Here is a 16,187-nt window from a genome sequence, read left to right on the forward strand (position 1 = left end):
GGATGGGCATTGCCCTTAAAAGGGCATTTAGCTCTTTTCCATTGGCCAAACCCTAAGCTAAAAATAAAGCCCACCCAATAAACCCTTAAAAAACCTAACACTATCCCCCAAAGATCCACTTACAGTTTTTGAAGACCGGACATCCATCCTCATCAAGCCGGGAGAAGTCTTCATCCAAGCGGGCAGAAGTCCTCAACGAAGCCGGGAGAAGTCTTCATCCAAGCGGCAAGAAGTGGTCCTCCAGGCGGGCAGAAGTCTTCATCCAGACGGCATCTTCTATCTTCATCCTTCCAACGCGGAGCAGCTCCATCTTCAAGACATCCCGCGCGGAGCATCCTCTTTTGTCAATCGGAATTAAAGTTTAAAAGATCCTATTGGCTGATTGCATCAACCAATAGAATTTAGCTCGCAGTCTATTGGCTGATTGGAACAGCCAATAGAATGCGAGCTCAAACCTATTGACTGATTGGATTGGCTGATTTTTTTAAACTTTAATTCTGATTGGCTGATATAATTCTATCAGCCAATCGGAATTCAAGGGACGCCATCTTGGATGGCGTCCCTTAAAGGAACCTTCATTTTTCAGAAGCCATCTTCAGAAGAGAATGCTCCGCGCCGGATGTCTTGAAGATAGAGCCGCTCAGCTTCGGACGGATGAAGATAGAAGATGCTGTCTGGATGAAGACTTCTGCCCGTCTGGAGGACCACTTCTTGCCGCTTGGACGAAGACTTCTCCCGGCTTCGTTGAGGACTTCTCCCCGATTGGATGAAGACTTCTCCCGGCTTGATGAGGATGGATGTCCGGTCTTCAAAAACTGTAAGTGGATCTTCGGGGGTTGGTGTTAGGTTTTTTTAAGGGTTTATAGGTTGAGTTTTATTTTTAGCTTAGGGTTTGGGCAATGGAAAAGAGCAAAATTCTTTCTCTACATCATATATGTAGATGTGTAAATATATATATTACATAATGTCACTCACAAATTATATGACATAAATGATGTCTCGTTGTACCATCTCCAACGGCCCGTCTGTAGTAGCTAATCCTCACTTTTTAGGGTATGCTCGATGCAGGAAATCCAACGACTCCGGGGGAGCTACGAGCTCACATGCATGAGAGCCATGTTATTACTAGTGGAGTCAGTTTCCAATATCTGTATCAGGCCCTTACAGTGTGATTTCCCACAGGAAGGACCACTTCTTGCCGCTTGGATGAAGACTTCTCCCGGCTTCGTTGAGGACTTCTGCCTGCTTGGATGAAGACTTCTCCCGGCTTGATGAGGATGGATGTCCGGTCTTCAAAAACTGTAAGTGGATCTTCGGGGGTTAGTGTTATTTTTTTTTAAGGGTTTACAGGTTGGGTTTTATTTTTAGCTTAGGGTTTGGGCAATGGAAAAGAGCTAAATGCCCTTTTAAGGGCAATGCCCATCCAAATGCCCTTTTCAGGGCAATGGGGAGCTTAGGTTTTTTAGATAGGATTTTGTTTGGGGGGGGGGGGTTGGTTGTGTGGGTGGTGGGTTTTACTGTTGGGGTGCTGTTTGTATTTTTTTTTACAGGTAAAAGAGCTGATTTATTTGGGGCAATGCCCCGCAAAAGGCCCTTTTAAGGGCTATTGGCAGTTTAGTTTAGGCTAGGTTTTTTTTTTATTTTGGTGGGGGCTTTTTTATTTTGATAGGGCTATTAGATTTGGTGTAATTAGTTTAAATATTTGATCATTTCTTTTTTATTTTGTGTAATTTAGTGTTTTTTTTTTGTAATTTAGTTAATTGTATTTAATTAATGTAATTTATTTAATTGTAGTGTAATGTTAGGTGTTAGTGTAAGACAGGTTAGGTTTTATTTTACAGGTAAATTTGTATTTATTTGAACTAGTTAGCTAGTAAATAGTTAATAGTTAATTATTTACTAACTAGTCTACCTAGTTAAAATAAATACAAACTTAGCTGTGAAATAAAAATAAAACCTTAACTAGCTACAATGTAACTATTAGTTATATTGTAGCTAGCTTAGGGTTTATTTTACAGGTAAGTATTTAGTTTTAAATAGGAATTATTTAGTTAATGATAGTAATTTTTCTTTAGATTTATTTTAATTATATTTAAGTTAGGGGTGTTAGGTTTAGGGGTTAATAACTTTTTAGTATACTGGCGGGGGTTAGGTTGGGGGCGGCAGATTAGGGGTTAATAATATTTAACTAGTGTTTGTGATGCAGGAGTGCGGCGGTTTAGTGGTTAATATGTTTATTATAGTGGCAGCGATGTCCAGAGCGGCAGATTAGGGGTTAATACATTTTTAAAGTGGCGGGTTAATAGTTAGTTTATGGGTGCTAGTGTACTTTGTAACACTTTAGTTATGAGTTTTATGCTACAGATTTGTAACGTAAAACCCATAACTACTGACTTTAGATAGCAGAACGAATCTTGACGGTATAGGCTGTACCACTCACTTTTTGGCCTCCCAGGCAAAACTCGTAATAACGGCGTTATGGAAGTCCCATTGATAAAGGACTTTTTGAAAGGTGCAGTATTTACGTTGCGTTACGGCAAAAAAAGTGTGCGGTACAGCTATACCTGCAAGACTCTTAATACCAGCGGTAGTGAAAAAGCAGTATTATGAGGCTTTTTCAATCATAACACAAAACTCGTAATCTAGCCGTTTATTTTAAACAGAATGCATCTAAGCTTTTTTTTGTTCAGTACTCTGGACAGCACTTTTTTTATTGGTGGATGAATTTATCCACCAATCAGCAAGAACAACCCAGGCTGTTCACCAAAAATGGGCCGGCATCTAAACTTACATTCTTGCATTTCAAATAAAGATACCAGAGAATGAATAAAATTTGTTAATAGGAGTAAATTAGAAAGTTGCTTAAAATTTCATGCTCTATCTGAATCACGAAAGAAAAAAAATTGGGTTCAGTGTCCCTTAACCACGCATGTTGTACAGGGTACGTCTTACACAAACTGGTCTTTAAAGACCAGAGACGTACCCTGTACGTCGTTAAGGGTTTCAAGCGTCTGGAAGCAATCCTGATCGCTTCCAGACCCTTTCAAGGCATTGTAGTGATGCCTCAATATTGAGGCATCACTGCAATACCTTTTTAGGCACACCGATGCAGAGAGAGCCACTCTGTGGCCCTCCCTGCATTGGCCAGTGATGGTGCCAATCGTTGGTGGGTGGGAGCCATTGAAGGGAGGTGGGTGGGCGGCCCATCATTTGGGAAGTTCCTTCCGGCTATTCTCTATGCCGGTATGCGCGGGAGCGCGCGCTGATGGTGAGGGGCGTGCGCGCGCACCCGCGATCTAAGACAGACAGTTGCTGGGGTTTTTTTTGGTGGGAGAGGGTGGTGGGTGCAGAGGAGCAGTGATCTGGGGGTGATCTGGAAATGATCTGGGAGGGGGAGGGTGTAGGGTATGGAGGGGGGCAGCTACACTACAGAAAAAGTTAGGTTTATAAAAATAAAAAAAAGTTATTATGCAAAGTGGGTACTGGCAGACAGCTGCCAGTACCCAAAATTGTGGCTAATAGTGGGAGGAGGGTTAGAGAGCTAATTGAGGGGGATCAGGCAGGTTGGGGGCTAAGGGGGGATCCTACACAGCAGAATATGATAAAAAATTTTTAATAATTAATAAAAACAAAATAAAACTTTTATTTTAGTACTGGCAGACTTTCTGCCAGAACTTAAGATGGCGGGGACAATTGTGGGGTGGGGGAGGGAAGAGAGCTGTTTGGGAGGGATCAGGGGGTGGGATGTGTCAGGTGGGAGACTGATTTCTACACTAAAGCTATAATTAACCCTTCAAGCTCCCTACAAGCTACCTAATTAACCTCGTCACTGCTGGGCATAATACAAGTTTGGTGCGCAGCGGCATTTAGCGGCCTTCTAATTACCAAAAAGCAATGCCAAAGCCATATATGTCTGCTATTTCTGAACAAAGGGGATCCCAGAGAAGCATTTACAACCATTTGTGCCATAATTGCACAAGCTGTTTGTAAATAATTTCAGTGAGAAACCCAAAGTTAGTGAAAAAGTGAACATTTTTTCTCCAACATAGGTGTGTCCGGTCCACGGCGTCATCCTTACTTGTGGGATATTCTCTTCCCCAACAGGAAATGGCAAAGAGCCCAGCAAAGCTGGTCACATGATCCCTCCTAAGCTCCGCCTTCCCCAGTCATTCTCTTTGCCGTTGTACAGGCAACATCTCCACGGAGATGGCTTAGAGTTTTTTGGTGTTTAACTGTAGTTTTTATTATTCAATCAAGAGTTTGTTATTTTAAAATAGTGCTGGTATGTACTATTTACTCTGAAACAGAAAAGAGATGAAGATTTCTGTTTGTAAGAGGAAAATGATTTTAGCAACCGTTACTAAAATCGATGGCTGTTTCCACACAGGACTGTTGAGAGGAATTAACTTCAGTTGGGGGAAACAGTGAGCAGACTTTTGCTGCTTGAGGTATGACACATTTCTAACAAGACGATGTAATGCTGGAAGCTGTCATTTTCCCTATGGGATCCTGTAAGCCATTTTTATTACATGAGAAAAAAAGGGCTTCACAAGGGCTTTTAAGACTGTAGACTTTTTCTGGGCTAAAACGATTGTTATATAAGCATATTTTATACTTCATAGCTTTGAGGAATTATTTTATTCTTGGGAATTATGTAAAATAACCGGCAGGCACTGTATTGGACACCTTACTCTCTAGGGGCTTTCCCTAATCATAGGCAGAGCCTCATTTTCGCGCCTCTATTGCGCACTTGTTTTTGGGAAGCATGACATGCAGATGCATGTGTGAGGAGCTCTGATACATAGAAAAGACTTTCTGAAGGCGTCATTTGGTATCGTATTCCCCTTGGGGCTTGGTTGGGTCTCAGCAAAGCAGATACCAGGGACTGTAAAGGGGTTAATTATAAAAACGGCTCCGGTTCCGTTATTTTAAGAGTTAAAGCTTTCAAATTTGGTGTGCAATATTTTTAAGGCTTTAAGACACTGTGGTGAAATTTTGGTGAATTTTGAACAATTCCTTCATACTTTTTCACATTTGCAGTAATAAAGTGTGTTCAGTTTAAAATTTAAAGTGACAGTAACGGTTTTATTTTAAAACGTTTTTTATACTTTGTTATCAAGTTTATGCCTGTTTAACATGTCTGAACTACCAGATAGACTGTGTTCTGTATGTGGGGAAGCCAAGGTTCCTTCTCATTTAAATAGATGTGATTTATGTGACACAAAATTTAGAGAAAATGATGCCCAAGATGATTCCTCAAGTGAGGGGAGTAAGCATGGTACTGCATCATCCCCTCCTTCGTCTACACCAGTCTTGCCCACACAGGAGGCCCCTAGTACATCTAGTGCGCCAATACTCCTTACTATGCAACAATTAACGGCTGTAATGGATAATTCTATCAAAAACATTTTAGCCAAAATGCCCACTTATCAGCGAAAGCGCGACTGCTCTGTTTTAGAAAATACTGAAGAGCATGAGGACGCTGATGATACTGGTTCTGAAGTGCCCCTACACCAGTCTGAGGGGGCCAGGGAGGTTTTGTCTGAGGGAGAAATTTCAGATTCAGGGAAAATTTCTCAACAAGCTGAACCTGATGTGATTACATTTAAATTTAAATTGGAACATCTCCGCGCCCTGCTTAAGGAGGTGTTATCTACTCTGGATGATTGTGAGAATTTGGTCATTCCAGAGAAATTATGTAAAATGGACAAGTTCCTAGAGGTCCCGGGGCCCCCCGAAGCTTTTCCTATACCCAAGCGGGTGGCGGACATTGTAAATAAAGAATGGGAAAGGCCCGGCATACATTTCGTCCCTCCCCCTATATTTAAGAAATTGTTTCCTATGGTCGACCCCAGAAAGGACTTATGGCAGACAGTCCCCAAGGTCGAGGGGGCGGTTTCTACTCTAAACAAACGCACCACTATACCCATAGAAGATAGTTGTGCTTTCAAAGATCCTATGGATAAAAAATTAGAGGGTTTGCTTAAAAAGATGTTTGTTCAGCAAGGTTACCTTCTACAACCAATTTCATGCATTGTTCCTGTCACTACAGCAGCGTGTTTCTGGTTCGATGAACTAGAAAAGGCGCTCAATAAAGATTCTTCTTATAAGGAGATTTTGGACAGAATTCATGCTCTCAAATTGGCTAACTCTTTCACCCTAGACGCCACTTTGCAATTGGCTAGATTAGCGTGAAAAATTCTGGGTTTGCTATTGTGGCGCGCAGAGCGCTTTGGCTAAAATCTTGGTCAGCGGATGCGTCTTCCAAGAACAAATTGCTTAACATTCCTTTCAAGGGGAAAACGCTGTTTGGCCCTGACTTGAAAGAGATTATTTCTGATATCACTGGGGGCAAGGGCCACGCCCTTCCTCAGGATAGGTCTTTCAAGGCCAAAAATAAACCTAATTTTCGTCCCTTTCGCAGAAACGGACCAGCCCCAAGTGCTACGTCCTCTAAGCAAGAGGGTAATACTTCTCAAGCCAAGCCAGCCTGGAGGCCAATGCAAGGCTGGAACAAAGGTAAGCAGGCCAAGAAACCTGCCACTGCTACCAAGACAGCATGAGATGTTGGCCCCCGATCCGGGACCGGATCTGGTGGGGGGCAGACTCTCTCTCTTCGCTCAGGCTTGGGCAAGAGATGTTCTGGATCCTTGGGCGCTAGAAATAGTCTCCCAAGGTTATCTTCTGGAATTCAAGGGGCTTCCCCCAAGGGGGAGGTTCCACAGGTCTCAATTGTCTTCAGACCACATAAAAAAACAGGCATTCTTACATTGTGTAGAAGACCTGTTAAAAATGGGAGTGATTCATCCTGTTCCATTAGGAGAACAAGGGATGGGGTTCTACTCCAATCTGTTCGTAGTTCCCAAAAAAGAGGGAACATTCAGACCAATCTTAGATCTCAAGATCCTAAACAAGTTTCTCAAGGTTCCATCGTTCAAAATGGAAACCATTCGAACAATTCTTCCTTCCATCCAGGAAGGTCAATTCATGACCACGGTGGATTTAAAGGATGCGTATCTACATATTCCTATCCACAAGGAACATCATCGGTTCCTAAGGTTCGCATTCCTGGACAAGCATTACCAGTTTGTGGCTCTTCCGTTCGGATTAGCCACTGCTCCAAGAATTTTCACAAAGGTACTAGGGTCCCTTCTAGCGGTGCTAAGACCAAGGGGCATTGCAGTAGTACCTTACTTGGACGACATACTGATTCAAGCGTCGTCCCTTCCACAAGCAAAGGCTCAGACGGACATTGTCCTGGCCTTTCTCATATCTCACGGGTGGAAAGTGAACGTAGAAAAAAGTTCTCTATCTCCGTCAACAAGGGTTGCCTTCTTGGGAACAATAATAGACTCCTTAGAAATGAGGATTTTTCTGACAGAGGCCAGAAAATCAAAACTTCTAAACTCTTGTCAAATACTTCATTCTGTTCCTCTTCCTTCCATAGCGCAGTGCATGGAAGTAATAGGTTTGATGGTAGCGGCAATGGACATAGTTCCTTTTGCGCGAATTCATCTAAGACCATTACAACTGTGCATGCTCAGTCAGTGGAATGGGGATTATACAGACTTGTCTCCGACGATACCAGTAGATCAGAGGACCAGAGATTCACTCCGTTGGTGGCTGTCCCTGGACAACCTGTCACAGGGGATGAGCTTCCGCAGACCAGAGTGGGTCATTGTCACGACCGACGCCAGTCTGGTGGGCTGGGGCGCGGTCTGGGGACCCCTGAAAGCTCAGGGTCTTTGGTCTCGGGAAGAATCTCTTCTCCCGATAAATATTCTGGAACTGAGAGCGATATTCAATGCTCTCAAGGCTTGGCCTCAGCTAGCAAAGGCCAAATTCATACAGTTTCAATCAGACAACATGACGACTGTTGCGTACATCAACCATCAGGGGGGAACAAGGAGTTCCCTGGCGATGGAAGAAGTGACCAAAATCATTCAATGGGCGGAGACTCACTCCTGCCACTTGTCTGCAATCCACATCCCAGGAGTGGAAAATTGGGAAGCGGATTTTCTGAGTCGTCAGACATTTCATCCGGGGGAGTGGGAACTCCATCCGGAAATCTTTGCCCAAATTACTCAATTGTGGGGCATTCCAGACATGGATCTGATGGCCTCTCGTCAGAACTTCAAGGTTCCTTGCTACGGGTCCAGATCCAGGGATCCCAAGGCGACTCTAGTAGATGCACTAGTAGCACCTTGGACCTTCAAACTAGCTTATGTATTCCCGCCGTTTCCTCTCATCCCCAGGCTGGTAGCCAGGATCAATCAGGAGAGGGCATCGGTGATCTTGATAGCTCCTGCGTGGCCACGCAGGACTTGGTATGCAGACCTGGTGAATATGTCATCGGCTCCACCATGGAAGCTACCTTTGAGACGAGATCTTCTTGTTCAAGGTCCGTTCGAACACCCGAATCTGGTCTCACTCCAACTGACTGCTTGGAGATTGAACGCTTGATCTTATCAAAGCGAGGGTTCTCAGATTCTGTCATTGATACTCTTGTTCAGGCCAGAAAGCCTGTAACTAGAAAAATCTACCACAAAATATGGAAAAAATATATCTGTTGGTGTGAATCTAAAGGATTCCCTTGGGACAAGATAAAAATTCCTAAGATTCTATCCTTTCTTCAAGAAGGTTTGGAGAAAGGATTATCTGCAAGTTCTTTGAAGGGACAGATTTCTGCCTTGTCTGTGTTACTTCACAAAAAGCTGGCAGCTGTGCCAGATGTTCAAGCCTTTGTTCAGGCTCTGGTTAGAATCAAGCCTGTTTACAAACCTTTGACTCCTCCTTGGAGTCTCAATTTAGTTCTTTCTGTTCTTCAGGGGGTTCCGTTTGAACCCTTACATTCCGTTGATATTAAGTTATTATCTTGGAAAGTTTTGTTTTTGGTTGCAATTTCTTCTGCTAGAAGAGTTTCAGAGTTATCTGCTCTGCAGTGTTCTCCTCCTTATCTGGTGTTCCATGCAGATAAGGTGGTTTTGCGTACTAAACCTGGGTTTCTTCCGAAAGTTGTTTCTAACAAAAACATTAACCAGGAGATAGTCGTGCCTTCTTTGTGTCCGAATCCAGTTTCAAAGAAGGAACGTTTGTTGCACAATTTGGATGTAGTTCGTGCTCTAAAATTCTATTTAGATGCTACAAAGGATTTTAGACAAACATCTTCCTTGTTTGTTGTTTATTCTGGTAAAAGGAGAGGTCAAAAAGCAACTTCTACCTCTCTCTCTTTTTGGCTTAAAAGCATCATCAGATTGGCTTACGAGACTGCCGGACGGCAGCCTCCTGAAAGAATCACAGCTCATTCCACTAGGGCTGTGGCTTCCACATGGGCCTTCAAGAACGAGGCTTCTGTTGATCAGATATGTAAGGCAGCGACTTGGTCTTCACTGCACACTTTTACTAAATTTTACAAATTTGATACTTTTGCTTCTTCTGAGGCTATTTTTGGGAGAAAGGTTTTGCAAGCCGTGGTGCCTTCCATCTAGGTGACCTGATTTGCTCCCTCCCTTCATCCGTGTCCTAAAGCTTTGGTATTGGTTCCCACAAGTAAGGATGACGCCGTGGACCGGACACACCTATGTTGGAGAAAACAGAATTTATGTTTACCTGATAAATTACTTTCTCCAACGGTGTGTCCGGTCCACGGCCCGCCCTGGTTTTTTTAATCAGGTCTGATAATTTATTTTCTTTAACTACAGTCACCACGGTATCATATGATTTCTCCTATGCAAATATTCCTCCTTTACGTCGGTCGAATGACTGGGGAAGGCGGAGCTTAGGAGGGATCATGTGACCAGCTTTGCTGGGCTCTTTGCCATTTCCTGTTGGGGAAGAGAATATCCCACAAGTAAGGATGACGCCGTGGACCGGACACACCGTTGGAGAAAGTAATTTATCAGGTAAACATAAATTCTGTTTTTTTATTTGATCGCATTTGGCGGTGAAATGGTGGCATGAAATATATCAAAATTGGCCTAGATCAATACTTTGGGTTGTCTACTACACTACACTAAAGCTAAAATTAACCCTACAAGCTCCCTAATTAACCCCTTCACTGCTGGGCCTAATACAAATGTGGTGCGCAGCAGCATTTAGCGGCCTTCTAATTACCAAAAAGCAAAGCCAAAGCCATATATGTCTGCTATTTCTGAACAAAGGGGATCCCAGAGAAGCATGTACAACCATTTGTGCCATTATTGCACAAGTTGTTTGTAAATAATTTCAGTGAGAAACCTAATATTTGTGAAAAAGTTAGTGAAAAAGTGAACGATTTTTTTTATTTGATCGCATTTGGCAGTGAAATGGTGGCATAAACTATACCAAAATGGGCCTAGATCAATATTTTGGGATGTCTACTAAAAAAATATATATATACATGTCAAGGGATATTCAGGGATTCCAGACAGATATCAGTGTTCCAATGTAACTAGCGCTAATTTTGAAAAAAAAAATGGTTTGGAAATAGCGAAGTGCTACTTGTACTTATTGCCCTATAACTTGCATAAAAAGCAAAGAACATGTAAACATTGGGTATTTCTAAACTCAGGACAAAATTTAGAAACTATTTAGCATGGGTGTTTTTTGGAGGTTGTAGATGTGCAACAGATTTTGGGGTTCAAAGTTAGCAAAAGTGTGTTTTTTTCCATTTTTTCATCATATTTTATAAAAAAAATTATGATAAATTATAAGATATGATGAAAATAATGGTATCTTTAGAAAGTCCATTTAATGGCGAGAAAAACGGTATATAATATGTGTGTGTACAGTTAATGAGTAAGAGGAAAATTGCAGCTAAACACAAACACCGCAGAAATTTAAAAATAGCCCTGGTCCTTAAGGGAAAGAAATTGAAAAATGGCCTTGGTCCTTAAGGGGTTAAATAACGTTTTAGTGCATGGACTCATGTCTATGATAATATTTATAGGACAGCCTATTTCATATGTATTCATTTCAAACCCACTGTTTATTCTGAAACAGTTTGTCAAACCTTTTAAACATCAATACAGACACATATTTACTTCACTTCATATTTAGTATATGGTGCAACATGGGTGAGACATGAGATATCCCTCGGAACCTATATATATATATATATATATATATTTATATTATTATTATTATTACTAGTATTCAGTATGTTAACTTATATGAAAACTATATAAACGATTTGTTTAAACTTTAAATCTTCAAACTCTTTTGATTTCAACCTCCACAATATGAAAATATGTCTCTTTTAGACAACATATTGTGTATTGGGACTTCAAAAGGACCTTGTGATCCATCATGTTGATTATCACATGTATCTGTTAACTTACTGTATCCTAGGATTCTGAGCATATCTCCACTAAAGTACAGATTCTGCGTCACCACAGGGGCCTATAATGAACTAATTGTATTACCCACTCTACAGGCAGGAAGCTCCTTATATGGAAGTTCAAACCTGAGAGTACAATGTGATAAGCTTCCTTTGAAGTTTGTATATTTGAGACATCCTTGTCTGTAGTATTTATTTTAGCAACTGGTCTGAGTCAAATTCTGATTTTAGAATTTAATGCAACTTACATTAGCCAGATTTTCACATATAAATAAATTCTTTCTCTACATCATATATGTAGATGTGTAAATATATATATTACATAATGTCACTCACAAATTATATGACATAAATGATGTCTCGTTGTACCATCTCCAACGGCCCGTCTGTAGGAGCTAATCCTCACATTTTATGGTATGCTCGATGCAGGAAATCCAACGACTCCGGGGGAGCTACGAGCTCACATGCATGAGAGCCATGTTATTACTAGTGGAGTCAGTTTTCCAATATCTGTATCGGGCCCTTACAGTGTGATTTCCCACAGGAAGTCTATATACTCCCTCCAAACTGTTGTAAGACATAATCTGTTGCCATTTGTTGCAATTCAAATAGAGGCATGAATATTTTGTTCAGGTTATTGACGATATACTCAATTTTGGCCAAAATGTCAAGTGTCATATGTAGTTTGCTGGGAATGGAAGGATATGCCAAAAAGCCAAATGGCTATATTAATATTAAATGACTCCTAGGTAACCAAGAGATGATAGGTCTTGATCCAGAAGATTTCCCAAAGCACTTAGATTGCCAGTGGAGGTAGGATGACGAAAATTGTGACCACAAAGAGTATGAAAAGCTTAGACTAGCATGGAGCGTTGCTAGTTAATGGCTATCTTGACTTGCCGCTCACCATAAATCCCATTAGCCTTATTCTTTTTCCTTTTTTTTTTTTTTAATATTGGCCTTATTCTTATTCCTTTTTTTATATTTATGGAAATGCAGTAATACACAGTGACATGCTTTTTGTTACTATATAAGCTTCACTGCTCATAAATTATTGTTGCAAAGGATTTGTGTATTTTTTTGTTTTTTAATTTGTTTACCTTTCCTTCTTCTTCCCACTAGCTGAATGCAATATTCACACGTCTCCATCTCCTGGAGTACAGGTCCGACACGTTTACACTCCGTCTACAACCAAACATTTCTCTCCTATCAAGCAATCGACCACCCTGACAAACAAGCACAGGGGAAACGAAGTTTCCACTACTCCTTTATTGGTGAACTGTAAGCACTGCTCAGCTTTTGCTAATGATATTTAGACACCGCTTTATATTCAGATTTGATAAAAGCTAGATCATAGAAATAAAATGCTTGAAGACCTCAACAAAAGATTGTATATTTGTATAAAGTGTACTGCACATGTTTTGTTCATAGTTACTTAATCTATGCTTTTAGACTCACTACTTTATGTAATACTATCTCCATTATCACATAAGTTGGTTATCATTGTAATTAATATGTTTACCTTCATTCAGGTTACTGTATTAAGTATTTACAGTTGATATAATAAGTGCAAACACCCTTATGAAATTGCAGGGTTTTGAAATGTAAAGACAGAAATAAGAGCAATGTAAATGTCAGACTTATTCCATCTGTAATGTGATCTTCCTACAAACAAAAACTGAGAGAGAAAAACAAATAGTTAATTATTAGGAAGATTTTAAATTAACAACTATCACACCCTGATTGCACAAGTCTGCATAGTTTGTGGAAGCAGCTTTTGCACTTATTACAGCAGCAAACTTAGCTTAGGATTTCCTATGTACAGCTGTCTTTAGGTCATTCTACAGGTTGTCAATGATGTTTGGGCTCTGACCGGGCCATGCCAAGAGTTAGATCTTCCTTTTCTGAAGCCATGTGTTGGTCGACTTGGTTGTGTGCTTTAGGGCTTTGTTATGTTGGAATGTGAAATTACTCTTCAGCTTTCTAACAGAGGCCAGCAAGTTTTGTGCCAAAATATCTTGGTATTTGGAGCTATTCATTTTCCCATCTATCTTGACAAGAGCCCCTGACCCAGCTTCAAAGTCGGTATGGTGTTCATTGGATGATGAGCTTTATTGGCTTTGCGCCAAACATATATTTAACAATTTAGTATGAAAAGTTCCAACTTTGTCTTGTGAGACCATGGAACATTTTCCCACATGGTTTGGCATAGCTTAATGATTTTCTAGGTAAAATTTAGACTGGCTTGGATGTTCCTTTTTTTAAGAGAGTTTTTGTCTTGCCACCCTACCCCAGTACCTGTCTGCTGTGCCCTTGTTGTTTTTACGTATGTATTCAATAAAATGAACGTTTTAATTATGGAATCTCTCCTAGCTTATTGAAAACAAGGACTGCTACACCCTACCCCATAGCCCAGACATATGCAGAATACGAGAGATGGTGGTCACATGCAAGGAGTGACTGGTACCAGCTTTGCTGTTGGCTTCTAGGTAGCCTCCCTGATGAGTTTTCTCCTTGTCCTCTCATCAGCTTTTGGCGGGCTGTCCTGATCTTTGCAATGTTTCTATTTTGCCACATTTTCTCCATTGATGGTTTTGACAGTGCTCCATTGAACATCCATTGCCTTTGATATTCATCTAAAACCCTTTCTCGATTGGTACATTTCTACAATTAGCTCTCACAGTTTCTTTGGCAACTCCTTTCCGGTCATAGCTCTCCCAGTAGGATACAACTCAAAACATTCAAGCAAATCCTTCAGCAACAGCTGACTGTAATTTGAGTTTAATCAGAATCACTTTCATTCATGGCAGGTGTATATTACTTACCTACAGTCATGATTTAGAATGTGATTGGGGCTGTGAACACAGCTATAGCCCCATTATGAAATGTTGTGCAGACTTATGCGATCAGAGTGTTGTAGTTTTTTTTTTTATTATTTAAAATGTTCCTAATAATTAACTCTTTTTTTTGTATTCACAATACATGTAGGACATATTAGATCAGGCCTGGACTGACCATAGGGCATACACGCTGAACCTCTGGTTACCTTACCCCCACCCATTATTACTGCCGCACACACAGACTGCTGCAGGGCTGCCATCAGGTTGTGAAAGGAGTGACTGCTGTCGGGGGCCCTGGTGGCAGGCCTCACTAACACATTTTTTTTTTAATTTAATTTTGCAGAGCAAGAGAGCATTATTACAGGAGGATCTTTATTGTTATTCCTATCAAAGGAGGGCACGCTACAACAGAGTGCGGGGGGCATTCCCGTCAGCACATTGCCCTGTACGTCATTTTCCATAGTGCGACACTGATGACCTATGATCCTTTTATTATTTACAGTAGAAAGAAGCGCTATAGCACTAGCAGGGAACAGTCACGGCAATATTGCGCCCTTTAAGTCAGTTTTTGCTTTTTTCTCTGCTTTATATTCCTCCCTGCTTACTCTGACTCACCTCTCACAAGGAACTTCACTGGTGCAGTGAGAAAGAAAGGGCCGCCTGCTTCTAGTGCTGTACTGCCCTGTTTATTGTAGTGCAGGCTTATGTAACCAGCCTAATACTTCAACTTCTCACTGCAGTGGTGCAGCCCCGGACCCATCTCACAGCAGTTCAACAACAGCTGACGTCTGTCCTGACTAACGTGATTATCGCTTCTCATTTAGCTGGCTCTAGGTCGTAAAACAGAGCTGCTAATTCCCCTGAGCCATGTCGTTCTGCATACTGAGCAGCAGCAACACGGTTAGGTTAGGTAATCATTTGGAGATCACATAATGTGCAGATGATAGAATGAACAACATAGAAATTATCAAGCTTTTTTTATTTTGTCCTGAATATATATATATATATATATATATATACACACACAGATAGATATATAGGTATACACACACACACACACATACAAATATAGATATACACACACACATACACAGATATATATATACAGGGAGTGCAGAATTATTAGGCAAGTTGTATTTTTGAGGATTAATTTTATTATTGAACAACAACCATGTTCTCAATGAACCCAATAAACTCATTAATATCAAAGCTGAATAGTTTTGGAAGTAGTTTTTAGTTTGTTTTTAGTTATAGCTATTTTAGGGGGATATCTGTGTGTGCAGGTGACTATTACTGTGCATAATTATTAGGCAACTTAACAAAAAACAAATATATACCCATTTCAATTATTTATTTTTACCAGTGAAACCAATATAACATCTCAACATTCACAAATATACATTTCTGACATTCAAAAACAAAACAAAAACAAATCAGTGACCAATATAGCCACCTTTCTTTGCAAGGACACTCAAAAGCCTGCCATCCATGGATTCTGTCAGTGTTTTGATCTGTTCACCATCAACATTGCGTGCAGCAGCAACCACAGCCTCCCAGACACTGTTCAGAGAGGTGTACTGTTTTCCCTCCTTGTAAATCTCACATTTGATGATGGACCACAGGTTCTCAATGGGGTTCAGATCAGGTGAACAAGGAGGCCATGTCATTAGATTTTCTTCTTTTATACCCTTTCTTGCCAGCCACGCTGTGGAGTACTTGGACGCGTGTGATGGAGCATTGTCCTGCATGAAAATCATGTTTTTCTTGAAGGATGCAGACTTCTTCCTGTACCACTGCTTGAAGAAGGTGTCTTCCAGAAACTGGCAGTAGGACTGGGAGTTGAGCTTGACTCCATCCTCAACCCGAAAAGGCCCCACAAGCTCATCTTTGATGATACCAGCCCAAACCAGTACTCCACCTCCACCTTGCTGGCGCCTGAGTCGGACTGGAGCTCTCTGCCCTTTACCAATCCAGCCACGGGCCCATCCATCTGGCCCATCAAGACTCACTCTCATTTCATCAGTCCATAA

The 16,187-nt window shown here is 41.1% G+C and overlaps 1 protein-coding gene across 2 annotated transcripts in view; it reads left to right on the forward strand.

Annotated features, from left to right (window-relative positions):
• ANKRA2 (ankyrin repeat family A member 2) overlaps positions 1-16,187 on the forward strand; it is a 70,512-nt gene that overhangs the window by 13,533 nt on the left and 40,792 nt on the right. For both annotated transcript variants that reach the window (XM_053701425.1, XM_053701427.1), the window contains exon 3: positions 12,440-12,598. In XM_053701425.1, coding sequence (XP_053557400.1) covers positions 12,440-12,598 — 159 coding nt within the window. The remainder of the gene's footprint in view (positions 1-12,439; positions 12,599-16,187) is intronic.

Source organism: Bombina bombina, chromosome 2, assembly GCF_027579735.1.
Source record: "Bombina bombina isolate aBomBom1 chromosome 2, aBomBom1.pri, whole genome shotgun sequence".
Lineage (NCBI taxonomy): Eukaryota > Metazoa > Chordata > Amphibia > Anura > Bombinatoridae > Bombina > Bombina bombina.